Below are 15116 nucleotides of genomic sequence, written 5' to 3' on the forward strand. Positions count from 1 at the left end.
TGTGAAGAAGCTTTCAGTGGAGTCACAGTGGAAAGAGCGTTTTAATGCTGTCCCTGTTGTGTTCTAATACTGTGACACAGAATAAGTGCACACTTGCTCCTGCCACACACTCCATACCGTTAGCCTCTCCCTTTAGAACGACAAGTAATTTATGAAGGTCACTGAAAGTTTACCTATTGATTATATTGCTGCATGGAAGTGATCCGTTCAACCAACTTTGATAGCAGAGACCAGAGGCAGATGCTCGTGTACGGTTACTATTCAGTGCCGCGCCCGAGAAACCCATGGGGCACCAGTGAACCCTAAAACACCGCACGGGCTGAGAGGCTCGGAATGAGCGCACGCGGGGGCCGGAGAGGCGCGCACGTGCAGCTGGCGGCTGTCACCAGCCGCAGGGCACCGCCGCTGAGAATGCAGCGCGCACTTGGCGGTTTTGAGACGTCACCGGTGCCAGCTGCTGACCAGAACTCCAGGTAAGAAACCCGCGGTGGCGCTTTCCGTGGCTGCGCGCTGCCTCACGCTGTTACCGCTACTTGAAGGTGAGCGGTGAACGGGCGACCGCGTGGCCAGTCCAGGGGAAGACCCGACGAGGGCGACGGTGCCTGTGGGGGGCGGAGGGGGCTGCTCACAAGGGGAAATGCCCCGAGCTCTGCCCGTGCAGTCGCGGGCGGACCGCGGCTCGGGGCGGACCGCGGCTCGGGGACCGCGGCTCGGGGACCGCGGCTCGGGGACCGCGGCTCGGGGATCTTGGCTCGGGGACCGCGGCTCGGGGATCTTGGCTCGGGGACCGCGGCTCGGGGATCTTGGCTCGGGGACCGCGGATCGCGGCTCGGGGCGGATCGCGGCTCCCGATCCCGCCGCCGCGCCTGTGGCAGACCTCCAGCGCGCCAGGGGGCGCTGCGGCCGCCACCGCTGCTGCGGGCCGCGCGGGGCCGGCCGGCACCGCCTCAACAGCGCGGCCTGTCCCGGGCGGGCCGCGCCGGGGCCATGGGGAAGAAGCACAAGAAGCACAAGTCGGACAAACATCCCTACGAGGGTGGGTCTCGACGGGGGCGGGCGGGCAGAGGCCGCCGGGCAGCGCGGCCCGAAGCGCCCAGCGGCGGGGCGGTCCGAACGCCCGGCTGCGGCAGCGGGGCCTCGCTCCGCCGCGGGCCCGGGGCCGGAGGTGGGGCGGGCTCGGCTCCGCGCGGGACCGGCGGCTGCAGGGGCTGGAAATGGGGAAGTGGTGCGGGGACATAGAGCAGTGATCGCGCGGGGTGTTGGGGACGGGAGTGTGTTTCATCTGGTATTCACACAGCCTGCTTCTTTGCTGATTTAAGAATACGTAGAAAAGCCACTGAAGCTGGTGCTGAAAGTTGGAGGAAATGAAGTTGCTGAGCTCTCCACTGGAAATGCAGGGCATGATTCCAGCCTCTACGAGGATAAATCTGAACATGAAAAACACAAGGACAGAAAAAGGAAAAAGAGAAAGAAAGGAGAAAAACAAGTTCCTGGCGAAGAAAAGGAGAAAAGAAGGAGAAAAGTTAAGGTATGTGTTCATGCTACTGCATTTTAGCAAAAAAAAAAAAGCTTTTACTTTCTCTAGGTATCACAGCCAAAGGTCAGCAGACATAACTGTAACTTGTATTCTTAAACTGGAATACATTCCAGCCTCGGTGTGTGAGACGTTCCTGTCTCATTTTTAAATGATACACACCAAATAACTGTCACATTTTCTAAATAACTAATTCAGTGATACAGTGAATTATTTCAGTGTCCAGCAGATGGAGACAGTACATAAAGAATACAGAATTTTTAAGTACTTGCAAGCTATTCTTATTTTTTTAAACTTTGTGAATATGTCTTGAAAGATCTAGAGAGCATTATGTACATTAATAATGCAGGCTTTGCAGGTGCTCTTACATTTCCATAACAATCTTTCCAGGAGGATAAAAAGAAACGAGATCGAGACCATGGAGACAGTGAGGGAGAACAGGAAATGAAATGTCAGACCCCCGTCAGAATGGAATTGTCACCAGAGAAACCACTGACGAGCACTTTATCCAAGCAGGAGGGTAGGGGGAAAAAAGAAATTTCTTTTGCTAATTCATGTTTTCTGTAATTGACTCATGTTTTATTTTTGTTTGTTTCTATAGCAAGTGACTTGGCATTTTGTGCCATCTCAGTATTTTTCTCAGACAAAAGTTTGGTATTGGGTTGCTGTACACTTTTGCAGAGTGGTATCTGGTACTTCTGTCAGAGTGAGCAGAATGTCAAGTAAGGGCAATGAGAAAAGTAGATCCCCTGTAGGTATTGTGGGGTTTGCCATGGTATTCTTTTCTTTGCACTGAATTGTTAAGGTGCATCAGTTTTGTTTGGTTGATTTCTAATATCTTGGAAGTGCAGTCAGTTCTGCCTCACACTGTTTCTCCCCCTCCCTTGTTTTTGGTCTAGAGGTGGAGCAGACACCACTTCAGGAAGCTCTGAATCAACTCATGAGACAGCTGCAGAGGTAATGTCTGTGCTACAGGCTTGCAGAGATGTGAAGTGAAAATAGCATCCAGTAAAGGAAGGGGCACACACAAAGCTGAGTCAAAATATTATTGGTAAATATATTGCTAAGAAGGCTGTTGTAGGAATTTAAGTGCTAGTTTAAGAAAGTGTAATTAGAACTTCTCTTCAGCTTAGGCTTGTTGTGAACACCTCCAGTTTCAAGTTCATAGTAGTTTTAAAAAGCTTTCAAAACCAGGAAAGTTTTCCAGTAATGTGATGCTTTCTTTAGTGGAAGCTTTTGAAAGGAAAGCACAAGAGATTATAATTACCTTGCCAAAGTTTCTTTTACCTTGAGTTCTCCTATTTTAGCATTATTTACTATAAAAAGGAAGTATGCACTTGAAAACTTCAAGCATGTTCTCTTACTGTTTTACTAACCACATGTCTTTTGGTTAAAACAATCAAGTCTAGAGTTCTTTCAAGTAGTCTTTTATTTAAAATAATCTTTCTTGACTTTAAAAGTATCTGCATCTTGTGCAAGAGTGGTTGAAAGATCTCTCCCTTTAGCTGTCTCACGAGGCTGAGCTTGAAACTTTGTTTGTAAGTTTTCTCTTATCCCTAAATTTTCAACACCTAGGTGTGGTATCAGTTTCAAGAAACTTAAACTATCAAAAGACGTCTGTGTTAGTTTTGGCTCCCTTTCTGTGCATACAAAAAGCAGCACTTTTGTTGTTGAACCCTGTCTCTTCCCTTATGGTAATTTCTGAGTGAGCAGAAAATGACAAGATTATTCTTATATTCTATATATTTCTTTTATTTTTTAATTAGTTCTGCTGTGGTATAGAACACCTTTGTTAAAATCTAAAACTTTTTTAGAAATTGTGTTTTTTCATCTTCTGGGGAACACAGGTAGTTATCAAAATATAGAAGGAATTTCTGAAATACATTTGTAGTGCTTTTTTGGTGTATGGGTCTGCATATGAGATCTTTTCAACCTTGAAAGGGAAAGATTATGCTGATGCAAGCTATTTCTCTCTTTATAGTTCTGATTTCTTTTTATCTTAGTTATTTCCTTTGTATTTAATTCCAAACTCAGTATGTCCTTTGTTATAAGTTGAAACATTAAAAAAAAAAATCTTTCATTTCTTAACAGAAAGGATCCAAGTTCTTTCTTTTCATTTCCTGTGACTGACTTTATTGCTCCTGGCTATTCCATGATCATTAAAAACCCAATGGATTTTAGTACCATGAAAGAGAAGATCAAGAACAATGGGTACCAGTCCATAGAAGAATTAAAGGTAATTCTTTGAATTTTGTTTTGACTACAGAGCTTATGCTCAATTGACTTGAGGGCTAGTATTTGATGGGAATAGAAAGATGCCAGAACAAATCAGTACTTGTGCCTCGAGAAAGGTTTCCTCTTGAATTTTTGTGAGCAAAAAAGTTCTGACTGTAAAAGAGAAAACCCTTCTGGTTTGTAAATGTGCATCTCAGAAAGATGCAGATGGTTTCAGGCTTTGTGCAGGATTGCATGGAATCTGGCAGTTTGTCCTTCAGCCTGTTGTTTTACATATGTTACTTTTTCCAGGCTAGTCTGGTCATAGAGATCAATGAGTGAAGGCACTGTGAGCTTGGTCCTGTTGACAGCAGCCGCTTGTCCTGGTGCTGTAGTGTGCCTAACGGATTCAAGGGCCTGGCTTGAAAGCCTCCTTGAGCTTTTAAAAGATGTGGGGCCTAGTTTTGTTTTGTTTCTTTGTCAGAAATACTCTAGTTCTTTACTGGGCTAGATGAGGACCTGAGAGGTGTAATTTGTATGTAATTAAAAATTAGGCATATGTTAGTTAATAGTATTGGTTGTATTTTCTTGCACATTCTTCTTTAGATCTCCAAAACTTAAGAAGAGCATTCCCTGTTGTAACAGCTGTTTCTGGTTAGTTTTTAATTTTAACTTTGTAAATAAATGAGAATGGGATAAAACATAAGCACCTGTAGAGGCTGCAGTGAGTATAGAAGTGCAGTTTCTAGCTCACTTGAATTTCAAACAAGCATACATTTCTTCATTGTAACTAAAATTTTGGGATAGTCTTTGTAATAATTTAAATTTGCGCTGCAGCTTACCTTTGTCTTTGTTATGTTGTTTCACTTTGTTTTAATGACTGCTGATTGACCAGCAGGTGGGTAGTTGTAGCTAAGAGGGCTTTCCTTAAAACACTACAAACAGTACTGAACACTTCAGAGTATTTCAAGGATGCTTGTTGGGCTGATAGATTCAGGTCTTAAAACAAAGTTACATACTTATCCCTGTTTACATTTTTAATAGATTTCTTAAATTCATTCTTTAAAACTGTTCTTCTAAGTTGTCTTCCTAAAGCTCAACACACCCCATTTGCAACAAGAATATCAGTATAGTACACTGTAAAATTAACTCTCATTACAAAATTCTTCATGTTTGAACAGGATAACTTCAAACTGATGTGTAATAATGCAATGATTTACAACAAACCAGACACCATTTACTACAAAGCTGCAAAAAAACTGCTGCACTCAGGGATGAAGATACTTAGCCAGGTAACAAAAAACTCAACCAAAATATTAAAAAGTATACTGATCCTTTTTTTTTTTTTTTTTTTGATCCCTGTTTATCCCTTTTACAGGGATCTCTTGAAAATTGATAAAACCTTGCTTGGTATTTGTCAACTGCTTGTATATTGTAATATGTATAGTACATTGTTTTAGTAATGCTGCTAGATCAGTCAGAGTATAAACAGTCGAATTTAGTATTTCACCTTCTAGACTCCATTTATGTTTGCTAGTGTAAGAAAGAAAGAACTCAAATAAAATTAGTCGCTATGGGTAGGTTACAAAAAGATTCATTGAAGCAGCAAATAAAATTATTTTGATGTTATTCAGGAGAGAATTCAGAGCCTGAAACAAAGTATAGAATTCATGGCTGACCTGCAGAAGACAAGGAAGCAGAAGGACAAGACAGAACTGCAGCAAACTGGGGAAGAGGAGAATGGTCCTGGGAAAGACAGAGGAGAACCTATGGATGGTGACACCAAAGCATTCAAAACACCTAGCAAAGAGCACAAAAAGTGAAGTATTATCTGAGTCATTATAGGATATACCTTTTAAATGCTACAGAAACAAGATGACTTAGGCTCCAGTGGATGGGGGTTTCTCTCTGGTACTGCTTAGACATTTTCAGCTCAAGGGATCAACAGTTACATAAAGCATCTTCATCTACTATAACCAAATAAGTTTAGAATCATTTATGATACAATCATTCTTGAGTGGAGGTAAATATGTACTGTTCATCAGTTCCATTCCTGCAATTATTTTCTGGTTTAGTGTCCCTTTCACGGACACTGTGTAGTTTTGGAGAAAGCTTGCAGACATGAGCTTTTAAACATTTTGATACAAAAAGCTGCATAGCCAATTTTGATTACTTTTTGTTTGTTTGTTTACATAGTAGTTGTATTTGAAACATGGAGCTGCCTAGCTACAGAATGTGTACTTTCTGAAATAGCTATTCGTAACTAGAAATATCAGATATGAAGATGGTAAATATTTAGGTAAATAAATGCTGGATATTAAAATTAAGAGTATTTAATATACTAAGAGTATCTTAGTTTTCTGGGAGACCTTTACAGCTATTAACATAGCATTTACTGATGTAAACCTTTGTCACATGCCTTCCCCAGCTGTATTAAATATAGTCATATTCAATAGCACTCTTTTTTTGTTAGTTGTTCTGTCTACAAAACCAGGTAGAGAGTTGGGTAAAACTATTGTCACAGTAGCCTGTTGTCTTATTTAGCCAGTTGGTGTTCCAACTTCCTGAGTTGTGTGGGTATATTCACAGGAAGGATAAAGACCTGCTTGAAGACAAATTGCGAAGCAATAGCTTGGAAAGGGAGCAGGAGCAGATTGATCGGATTGTTAAGGAGTCCGGGGGCAAGTTAACCAGGCGCCTTGCAAACAGCCAGGTGAGCACTGGGGGGTTTGGTAGCTCCTTTCACTTTTCCAGAAACCAGGTGGCCTTGGCCTCTTACACCAGCTGAGACCTGATACCTGCTTTTACTGCAGCTTACACCATTTTACACCATTGATCATCTATGTAACATCATAAGGTTAAAAAGAAAGTGCTATTTGAATGCATGCTGAATTTCATCAGCAGAGCAAGTTGTGCTCATATTTTCAATAAAGTAGTAGAAAAGGCTGAAAGGTCAAGAAAATAAATCTGACCTGCAAAAATCTCATAGTTCTGAAACAGACACATACCTGATCAAAGGCTATTAATGTTACAGGAGAAGAAAACTCAGATTGGTAATACTATGCCTGTTTCATTTTCTGCATTTTTTTTGTCACTTGGCCTCTGTAGAAACACTAATATTTATCATAAAATCTTAATTCTTTATGCCTATACCAATAATAAAATTATCTAGTGAAAGTAAAATTTTAGAGCAGCACTCAATTCTGAGTGACTGATTTTCTTTCTTATTCCTGCAGATAGGACAGTTCCATTAAATGTTTTCATTAGTTTAAGGACCAAGAATTTCAAGTGCTATGTAAATTAAAATAGTCTAATCTTATTTCAGTGTGAATTTGAAAGAAGAAAACCAGATGGTACAACAACTCTGGGCCTTCTTAATCCTGTTGACCTCACTGCAGGAGGTAAGTTGGTATGGTTCAGGTAACAAGTGACTTCCACATACCTGGCATCCTTGCAGGGGCAGATGAGCAAATCCTGGCCAAGAACTGAATGCCTCTTTGCAGCCTGATAAAGATCTGGATTGGAAAAGCTGTGTCTGAGGGATCATGTAGATAAGCCTCAGCTGTGGCTGTTGTTAGGAGCAGCTGGTGGGAGTCCTCAGTGCTGTTGCTTCTCTGATTTGTATCAGCTGTTTGTGGAAGCTGCAAAAGAACACTTTTGCTGCTGGAGAATTTCCCGGGATCCTCTTATTTCTGATCCATGTACAGAGTGCAGTGTCTGCTGACCCAGAAGGTCACAGATGTTTTAGAACTGGGAACTGTCTGGGTCCCAGATCATTAGCATGAAGCATTTGGATAGGAAAGCACTTTGAGAGCCATGTCCTGTTTATTTTGCATTCTTAGCTGTGAGTATTAAATGAGTTTAGTCATCTTCCTATGCCTTCTCTGTTTCTGTATTTTGATATGTCCTATTGCAGAGCCAGGTTACTGCCCTGTAAAGCTGGGCATGACAGCAGGAAGGCTTCAGTCAGGAGTTAATACATTACAGGGATTCAAAGAAGATAAAAGAAACAAGGTTACTCCAGGTAAGTGCTGATTTAAAAAAAAAAAATAATACAAATCCTTTTTCTTATATAAACAAAGTGTATTGATCTTGCTACTAGCACACAAATTTGGAACTAAGGATTTCTAAAGATAAAGCACATTATTAGGTGTCCTTGCCCATGGTGGAGGGGTTGGAACCAGACGATCTTTAAGGTCCCTCCCAACCCAAACCATTCTGTGATACTCTGCATCCATTACACAATTAAACAGCACATCAGAGTCCAGCTTAAGTTACACATACAAAAGGGGCAAGATATTTACTTTTTATCTACCCTGAGAAGAGAAACGACCAGATAGAGAAAGGTTTTTGGTAGCTTTAAAAGAGCAGGTGTGAGCCTGAGAACCTTTTTCTAGCATCAAACTCTTCATGTTGTGCTGAGGCACACAGTGGTATTAGTGATATATTTGCAAATAGAAATGCATTTGATTGAGATCTTACTAAAAATTGCTAGTTGTCAACAGATGGTATTCTGTGAAGGCCTTAACAAATACATTCCTTCAAAGTTTTTTTCTTGAGGATTGTTTTACAGCCCCTTCTCATTTCTAGCTGCATGCAAAGCAGAGTAATAATTAATACTATTGTTATTCATTAGTGACATACTTGAATTATGGACCCTTCAGTTCCTATGCACCAACATATGATTCAACGTTTGCCAACATAAGCAAAGAAGATTCTGACTTAATCTACTCAACATATGGGGAAGACTCTAATCAAGGATCTTCCAGGTAATCCAGCAAGCAAGATGCACAGTACAGCTCCCATGGACAGAGGCTGTTATGTGCAACTCTCTGCAGGATGGGCTGGCTTTGCTGTGGAGTGATGGCCCTGCTGCCTTTATAGTTCACAGGGGTTTGTGTAAGAAACAAACACTTCAGCAGAAGAACCTGCCTCTAAAGTGAAATTGGCCAAGATGGAAGAATTTTGATGCTGCTGATTCCTAGGAGTACACTGTCTAAACTTAGTTGTATTTATAACTGAAAGACTCATGTTCAAAGCCAGAAGAATACTGAGTTGTACAAATGTTTATACAAACTGATGGGGTTTTTTCACATTAATTACTGCCTTGAATGAGATAGTTTTGTAAAAATAATTATATTGGTTTATTATTCTTGATTGTAAAAATTTCAAAACTCATTTTTTTTATGATAATTTCACAAGTAGCCAGCACAGTGATATAAATTTTTAGGAAAGGGAGGAATACTTTAGTACAATGTAAACGTGAAGGGCCTGTGCAAGTTTGCTTTCATGTTGATGCAGCTGCCTGAGACACCACACTTCCAAGTTTTCCAGTGTCCCATTCAGAATGGATTCTTCAGCTACAGAAGGCAGGCATGGTTAAACTAAAGCAATCCATTTGGATCGGATCCTGTGCTATTTTTTGTGTTTTCTGTGATGTACATATTGGTTTGACCTTACGTAACTTTTTTATGTTAAATGTTTGATATGAATGTAATTACCTTAACTATCTTTATTCTTTCAGTATTCAAGATTTTTTTATGAAATCACAGGATTATCCTCTCTTAATGGCTGATAGTTTGCTGGATGTTCTAACTAAAGGAGGACATTCTAGAGCTCTCAGAGAACTAGAAATGGTAAGAGTGGGTTTGTGTACTATCTAGTCTTTGGTTTTAGCTCTAAAGCAAGAGAAGGATGATGTTAATCCTGTTGATGAGTTTCCTTTTAACTGATAGAATTGGAAAGTAAAGACTGACCTTTGCCTCCAGTGGAAGGATTTTCTGGAAAGGAATTACTGTATTGTTCATTAGTGACTATTAACATATTGTACATGGAGATATAATTACCTGTTCTTTGTTCATTATCCTATCCCATTATCACTAACTCCTATTTCAAGACCAGTAAGCAGTTTTTTAAAAATTAGGTGATCATTGACAGGCTTTTTTTCCCATTAAAATTTTATTACATTCCTAGCTGCCATTATTTAGTTCAGGTGAATTAATATGTAGTTTTCCCCTTTACTTGGTACTGTGCTTTTAAACTCAAACGTGTGCTATGTAAAAATACTGAACAGTGACTTCAAATTCTTAGGAAATTCCAGTCCTGTCCATGCTAAGCATAACTGGTATCCATGAGGCTCATCTGATAACCTTAATTTGCAATCCAAGAATTATTTGAGAATCTTCTCAGAACAGTTCCTGTTAACTAAAAGTCTTGCTTTGAGGTTCAAATCAATGCTGGCTATTGAAATAAACAGATTGTAGCCATTTACTAATGGTTCAAATATTACCTAAGTTAATACTAGAAAAAGTTCATGGACTTTCTGCCTCAGCTCACACCTTTCCTTAGCATTACACGCTTAGCTCTTGTACCCAGTAGTGGCACTGGCTGTCAGGGTTTGGCGTCTTATTCTTAGCAGTATTAAGAGAAATACAATTACATACGGAAACAGAAAACATTTCAGCCTCTAATAACCAGCCTTCCTCTTCTTCCTGCACCCCAGTAAATAGTCTCTGATGTGACATCGCTGTGAACTTTGCAAAGATAAATGAAACCTGAGCTGAAAAAATGTATTTCAGTAAACATTAATACCCCAAGAAAGACCCTAAAAAATAGCTGCATTATAACTTGCTTTACCATGGAAGCAATTCATGACGTTGGATACTCATCTAAAGTATGGCATCTTGTAAGATTTGACTTTGAATTTAAAAGAGTCATTTTAACACCTTCTTTAAAAATCCTTTATTCAGCCATGTGAGGAAGCTGAAGGCCCACAGGAAAGAAGTGATGCAATAAAAGATGTAAAGGTAAAATTTTTCTTTATTAATTAACTTCTCCAATCCAGCAGTACAAGCTCACAGATGTAAAACAGCGTAAAACTTTCAGGGGTGTACAACAACACTGAGACTTTGACAACCTGCAAGTCTTGTGAAAATAGTACATCCCTTTGTAGGCATGAGGAGAGTAAGGTTCTCCAAAACATTAAGTCTTAACTATATGTTAAGAGAACTGGAAGAAAATGCTTATGTGTTTTTGTTTGTGGTTGTTCAAAGCTATAGCTTTGTTTCTATCTTAATCTGGTTTCTTTTAACATGAATTTGTAGTGTGAATGTAAGATGCCACATGATATGTAGCAGTCCTTGAGAAGTTCTCACTTTGTGCCGCTTGTAGGCTATGCATTATAGATCTCAAATCATTCCACCCAAACTTTGCACAATTAGGGAAAGCAGTTCTGGGGCCAGGGCTGCTCTCCTGCAGCCAGTGCCCAGATTCCTTTTAAATTTTGGCCTCAGATCTTTGATAAAATCTCCTTTAGGTGAGCTGAAGGAATACCTAAACTGTTTTTTAATTGGGATGCTGCTCTTAAGTTACCACATCATTTGTGCATATCCCCAGTTGTGTTGGCAGATACCATTTGCTATTTGCATATAAAATAGAATGAGTAAATAATAATTAGAACAGTAAGTTATACAGGGTATCTTTTCAGCTTTCCCTCTGTATGTTTACTTTTTTTGTAGAGCGCACTAACCTTACCTTTGCGTTCTGATCTTCCCCAGATAATTTGGTTGTTTCAAGGTTGAGCTAAGTATTATGTAAATTATTACTTGCTGATTTTTTTTTTTTCAGATTATGGAAATTGATATTGCTGCCAGGTTGGACACTGCTAATAGTGACAGACTTACAGCTCTAAAAGCAGTTACAAACTTTGGTATGCCTATAGAAGAGTTTGATTCTGAGGGTGAGTCTTCTTGATAGTCATAGTTCTGATATATATCTGTAACTCCTTTAGTTTCTCAGTCACTTACAATATTTTATATCACAAAGTAAGTAAATAGACTTTATTTAGATCTTACTAGTCAGGACTTCCTTTTTCTCTTTAAACAGAGGCTGAAATCTTCCAGAGGAAACTTGATGAAACAACAAAGCTGCTCAGAGAACTCCAGGACGCTCAAAATGAACGACTGAGTACAAAACCACCCCCTAATATGATTTGTCTTCTGGGTCCATCGTACAGAGAAATGCACTTGGGTAAATACACTTTTTCTGGTCATTCTTGCAGAATTGAGAAGTCCCAACTGGTATCAACTCCAAGAAAAAAAAAACAAATCTCAAGGACCATAATGTAGATTATGTGCTCTGTTAGGCCTAGAGGATTAATTTAAACTTCTTTGAATTTAAAGCCAGATGAAAATCTTGAATAGTAATTACAAGTATTTCCTCTTTATTCCTAAATGTCCCTAGAACTGATTGAAGCTTCTGTATGCCGTGGGGCAGACAACAGTCAAATACCAATAACTCCATGAGTTTTGCAGTGTCTTTGAACAGGGTTCATTTAAATATTACCAAGTTATTATTGCAAGGCCAGCTTTGGTCCAGGATGGATCTGGTTATCAGTCTATTGAGTTACACTAATTAATACCAGTCATACGTTCTTTAGTTATTTGAGCAAACCTGCTTGTCCCACAGATCAACTACACAGCTTGTGTAAATGGCAGCCCCATAAGATAGGACTGTGTGCAGGGTGCCTGTTTGGCAAGTAAAACTGACTTGTGCAAGACTATTCATGGTCTAAACTAAACTACATTGATGTGATTAGATAAATTCCCCATTACTGAAGAAATATGACCAAGTTGGTGCAGTCTAAACCAGATCAAATACTATCTTTTTTATGGCTCACTACTTATGGCTTCCTTCTTGAGGGAAAACCACATTTGTAGGAACAAGAAGAGTCTCTCTTTATATCCAAAGCTTTGTGCTGAATCCCAAAATCCAGCTATTACTAACAGCAGTGCTGTGTGGATGCCACCAGCCCTTTCCCAGCTGCTGCATGTGTGGCCCAAGTTTCATTAACTTCTGGTGTTTCCTGATGGCAGCAAGCCTTGGGCAGCAGCTGTTTCATTCCTCCTGTTCTTACTTCGTCTCTTGATTCCCAGGATGTCTTGCATGGCTGCACACAGCACAACACAGCTCTTCTGGTTTAGAAATATTATTTAACGTAGTAGCCTTTGTACTAAATAATTGAACTGTTTGCAGGGTGATTCAGCAATTTGGTTTCTATATATAGCATATAAACACATCCTCTTATCTGTTCCAGCGGAGAGAGTAACCAATAACCTGAAAGAACTTGCCCAGCAAGTGACTCCAGGTGACATTGTCAGTACCTACGGAATCCGGAAAGCGATGGGAATCTCGGTCCCTCTGCCTGAGACAGAAGACAGCTGGGTCGATTTGACAGACCGTGAGTATATGAAAACATCTTGCAGCATCTGTTCAGCTGGAACAAAACTACATCTGCAAATCCTTAGACTGGCTTATGGTGGAACTTGCAGTAGTATGGTTCCAGTTTTCAGTTCTTCTCTCTTTATAAGTTCTTTTTCAAATGGAAAGTTGCTGTCTTTGGTCTCAGTCCAATATGAATCTTTTGTGTGTATGGAACTTTGGTTCAGCTACACTGGTTACTTTACAATCCATCTTAGAGCACTGCCAGATTTTAAATCTCAGTAATTCATTTAATTTTAGTTTTTCCATTTTGCGTGAGGTTGCAGGAGAGGAGTTAAATGCCTCACTTGCTAAAATGAGAACATCATGATTCCTTCTGCAGGCTTCTGGCTGTGCACGCCTTTTGCTTAGTTTGGCCAGCTGTTGTGTTTTGGAAGTTGACAGTGTGAGTTCAGCTCACCTCCTCTGGCAAAAGTAGTGGCTGTTTTTGCTGGATTAGAGAGTCTGGTCAGTGGAGTCTCCGTGCCAGACCCTGTCCTCTCCCATTTAGAACACACACAGCAAAAGAGCACCCAGACTTAGGGTAGGCAGGAAGAATTTCCTCTCACAGAACATAATTCACACAACAAATTTACTCAATCTGTGGTTTATGAAAGTTTTCATTAAATAGCATTTTAACTGAAAGAGCAGGATTAATTCAGGAACTCATTCCTATTTTTAAGGAAAACGCTCAAAATTATTGAGCCTTTTCTATAACATTACACAGAGGCCTTGTAACAGAATCAAGTGAAACACAGGATTTCCTGGGACTGTTGCAGAGCAAGCAGCTAACACACAGCTATCTGCATAAATAGCAAATGACCAGAGGCGTGCTCTGCTGTTTATGCACATCTTCACTTGAGTGTTCTGTGGTCAGTGACGTGCTATCTGTTGTAAACTTTCAGATTTTGAAGAGCCTAAAAAGACCATCACTGTCCCTGAAAATGAGTGTGGTGCAGTTATAAGCTGAAGATTCTGTTCCTTACAGCTGTTTGTTTGATTCTGTTTAAGAACCAGGTAAACATCCTTCAGGTGCATTCACCATCTGTGTTTATTGTGTGTTAAACTACTTTTGTTTATTAAATTTTGGAGCTGATGGCTTTTGAAGGGTTTGTATTGGTTACTTCTGCTATGTAAATGCACTAAATTATTCTTTTTGTAGTCTCTAATATTTTTAAATTCCTCTGCCGCATTTAAGTTTTCCTAAATTATCAAGTGTCTGGAAGAGTCAAAGCATAATGAAAACGTGCCTATATACGGTGCAGGGACTCAACCAAAAGTGTCTAGAAGCAATGTATAGACTTGTCTCTGAGTCTGGTTAGTGCAAACATAATTAGTGTCTGAACTCCCCCTTTTTAAAATTACTGTGCGACTCTCATGGACTTGAGGAAGAGAAATAAACTTTTTATACAAAACTGATGCAGTGTGATTAATTAACAAAAGCTCAGCTTTTTGAATGTGGATTAATCTCCTCTTAAAGAAACCTTTCTGTGTACTTAGAGTATCCTAAAACTGGAGGACAAGCTCGGACCCATGACCAGAAGTGAGACTTACACTTACTGTCAGCAAGTAAAAGTACCCCAGGGATGTGGTACAGTCATCTCTGAGACACTCAGGCAGACAGTTCTTCATATTGGGCAGAGGCATCAGCAGATACTGCCTGGATAATTAATGGTTCTAGGCTTATTTCTCAGCAAGCCTTCTCACACTGAGACAGTTCCCTGTTCACCAGAGGTGCAGACCAGGAGCACAGCTCAGGCACAGACAGCTCGAGCATTGTGGGGGTACAGGTGCAGCCTGTGGCACACCCAAGGCTTTCCCTGTGCTCCCCATTTGCTCTCACACCATCACAGTGTTGCACATGGCTTCTACCACAGGCATCCTTCATTGTTTTTAAATGTTGCTTTTCTTTAATCTGTGATTCCAGTATAACCCTGGAGTCAAGAGGAATGAGCTGTAGGGTTCCAGCCATTGCTGCTGTGTGCAGTGGCAGGGAACTGAACTGAGAGATAACTTACAGGCCAAACAGCACCCTCTCCCCTCAGTCTTATGGTCGACATCATCCTTCCTTCCTTCCTCTCTAAAAATGCTGCAGAAAGATTTGTTTTTA

The 15116-nt window shown here is 40.3% G+C and overlaps 1 protein-coding gene across 1 annotated transcript; it reads left to right on the plus strand.

Annotated features, from left to right (window-relative positions):
• The first annotated feature begins 875 nt into the window (after nt 1-875).
• BRD7 (bromodomain containing 7) lies at nt 876-14421 on the plus strand. The gene is made up of 17 exons (XM_002197368.7): nt 876-1036; nt 1320-1528; nt 1925-2054; nt 2434-2491; nt 3626-3770; nt 4930-5040; nt 5383-5567; nt 6338-6461; nt 7074-7149; nt 7665-7772; nt 8385-8517; nt 9273-9384; nt 10498-10554; nt 11375-11486; nt 11633-11776; nt 12843-12986; nt 13912-14421. Exons 1-17 carry the CDS (start codon nt 988-990, stop codon nt 13974-13976), a joined length of 1962 nt encoding a protein of 653 aa, XP_002197404.5. The 5' UTR covers nt 876-987; the 3' UTR covers nt 13977-14421.
• The last annotated feature ends 695 nt before the right edge of the window (nt 14422-15116 follow it).

This window comes from Taeniopygia guttata, chromosome 11 (genome assembly GCF_048771995.1).
Source record: "Taeniopygia guttata chromosome 11, bTaeGut7.mat, whole genome shotgun sequence".
NCBI classification, from domain to species: domain Eukaryota; kingdom Metazoa; phylum Chordata; class Aves; order Passeriformes; family Estrildidae; genus Taeniopygia; species Taeniopygia guttata.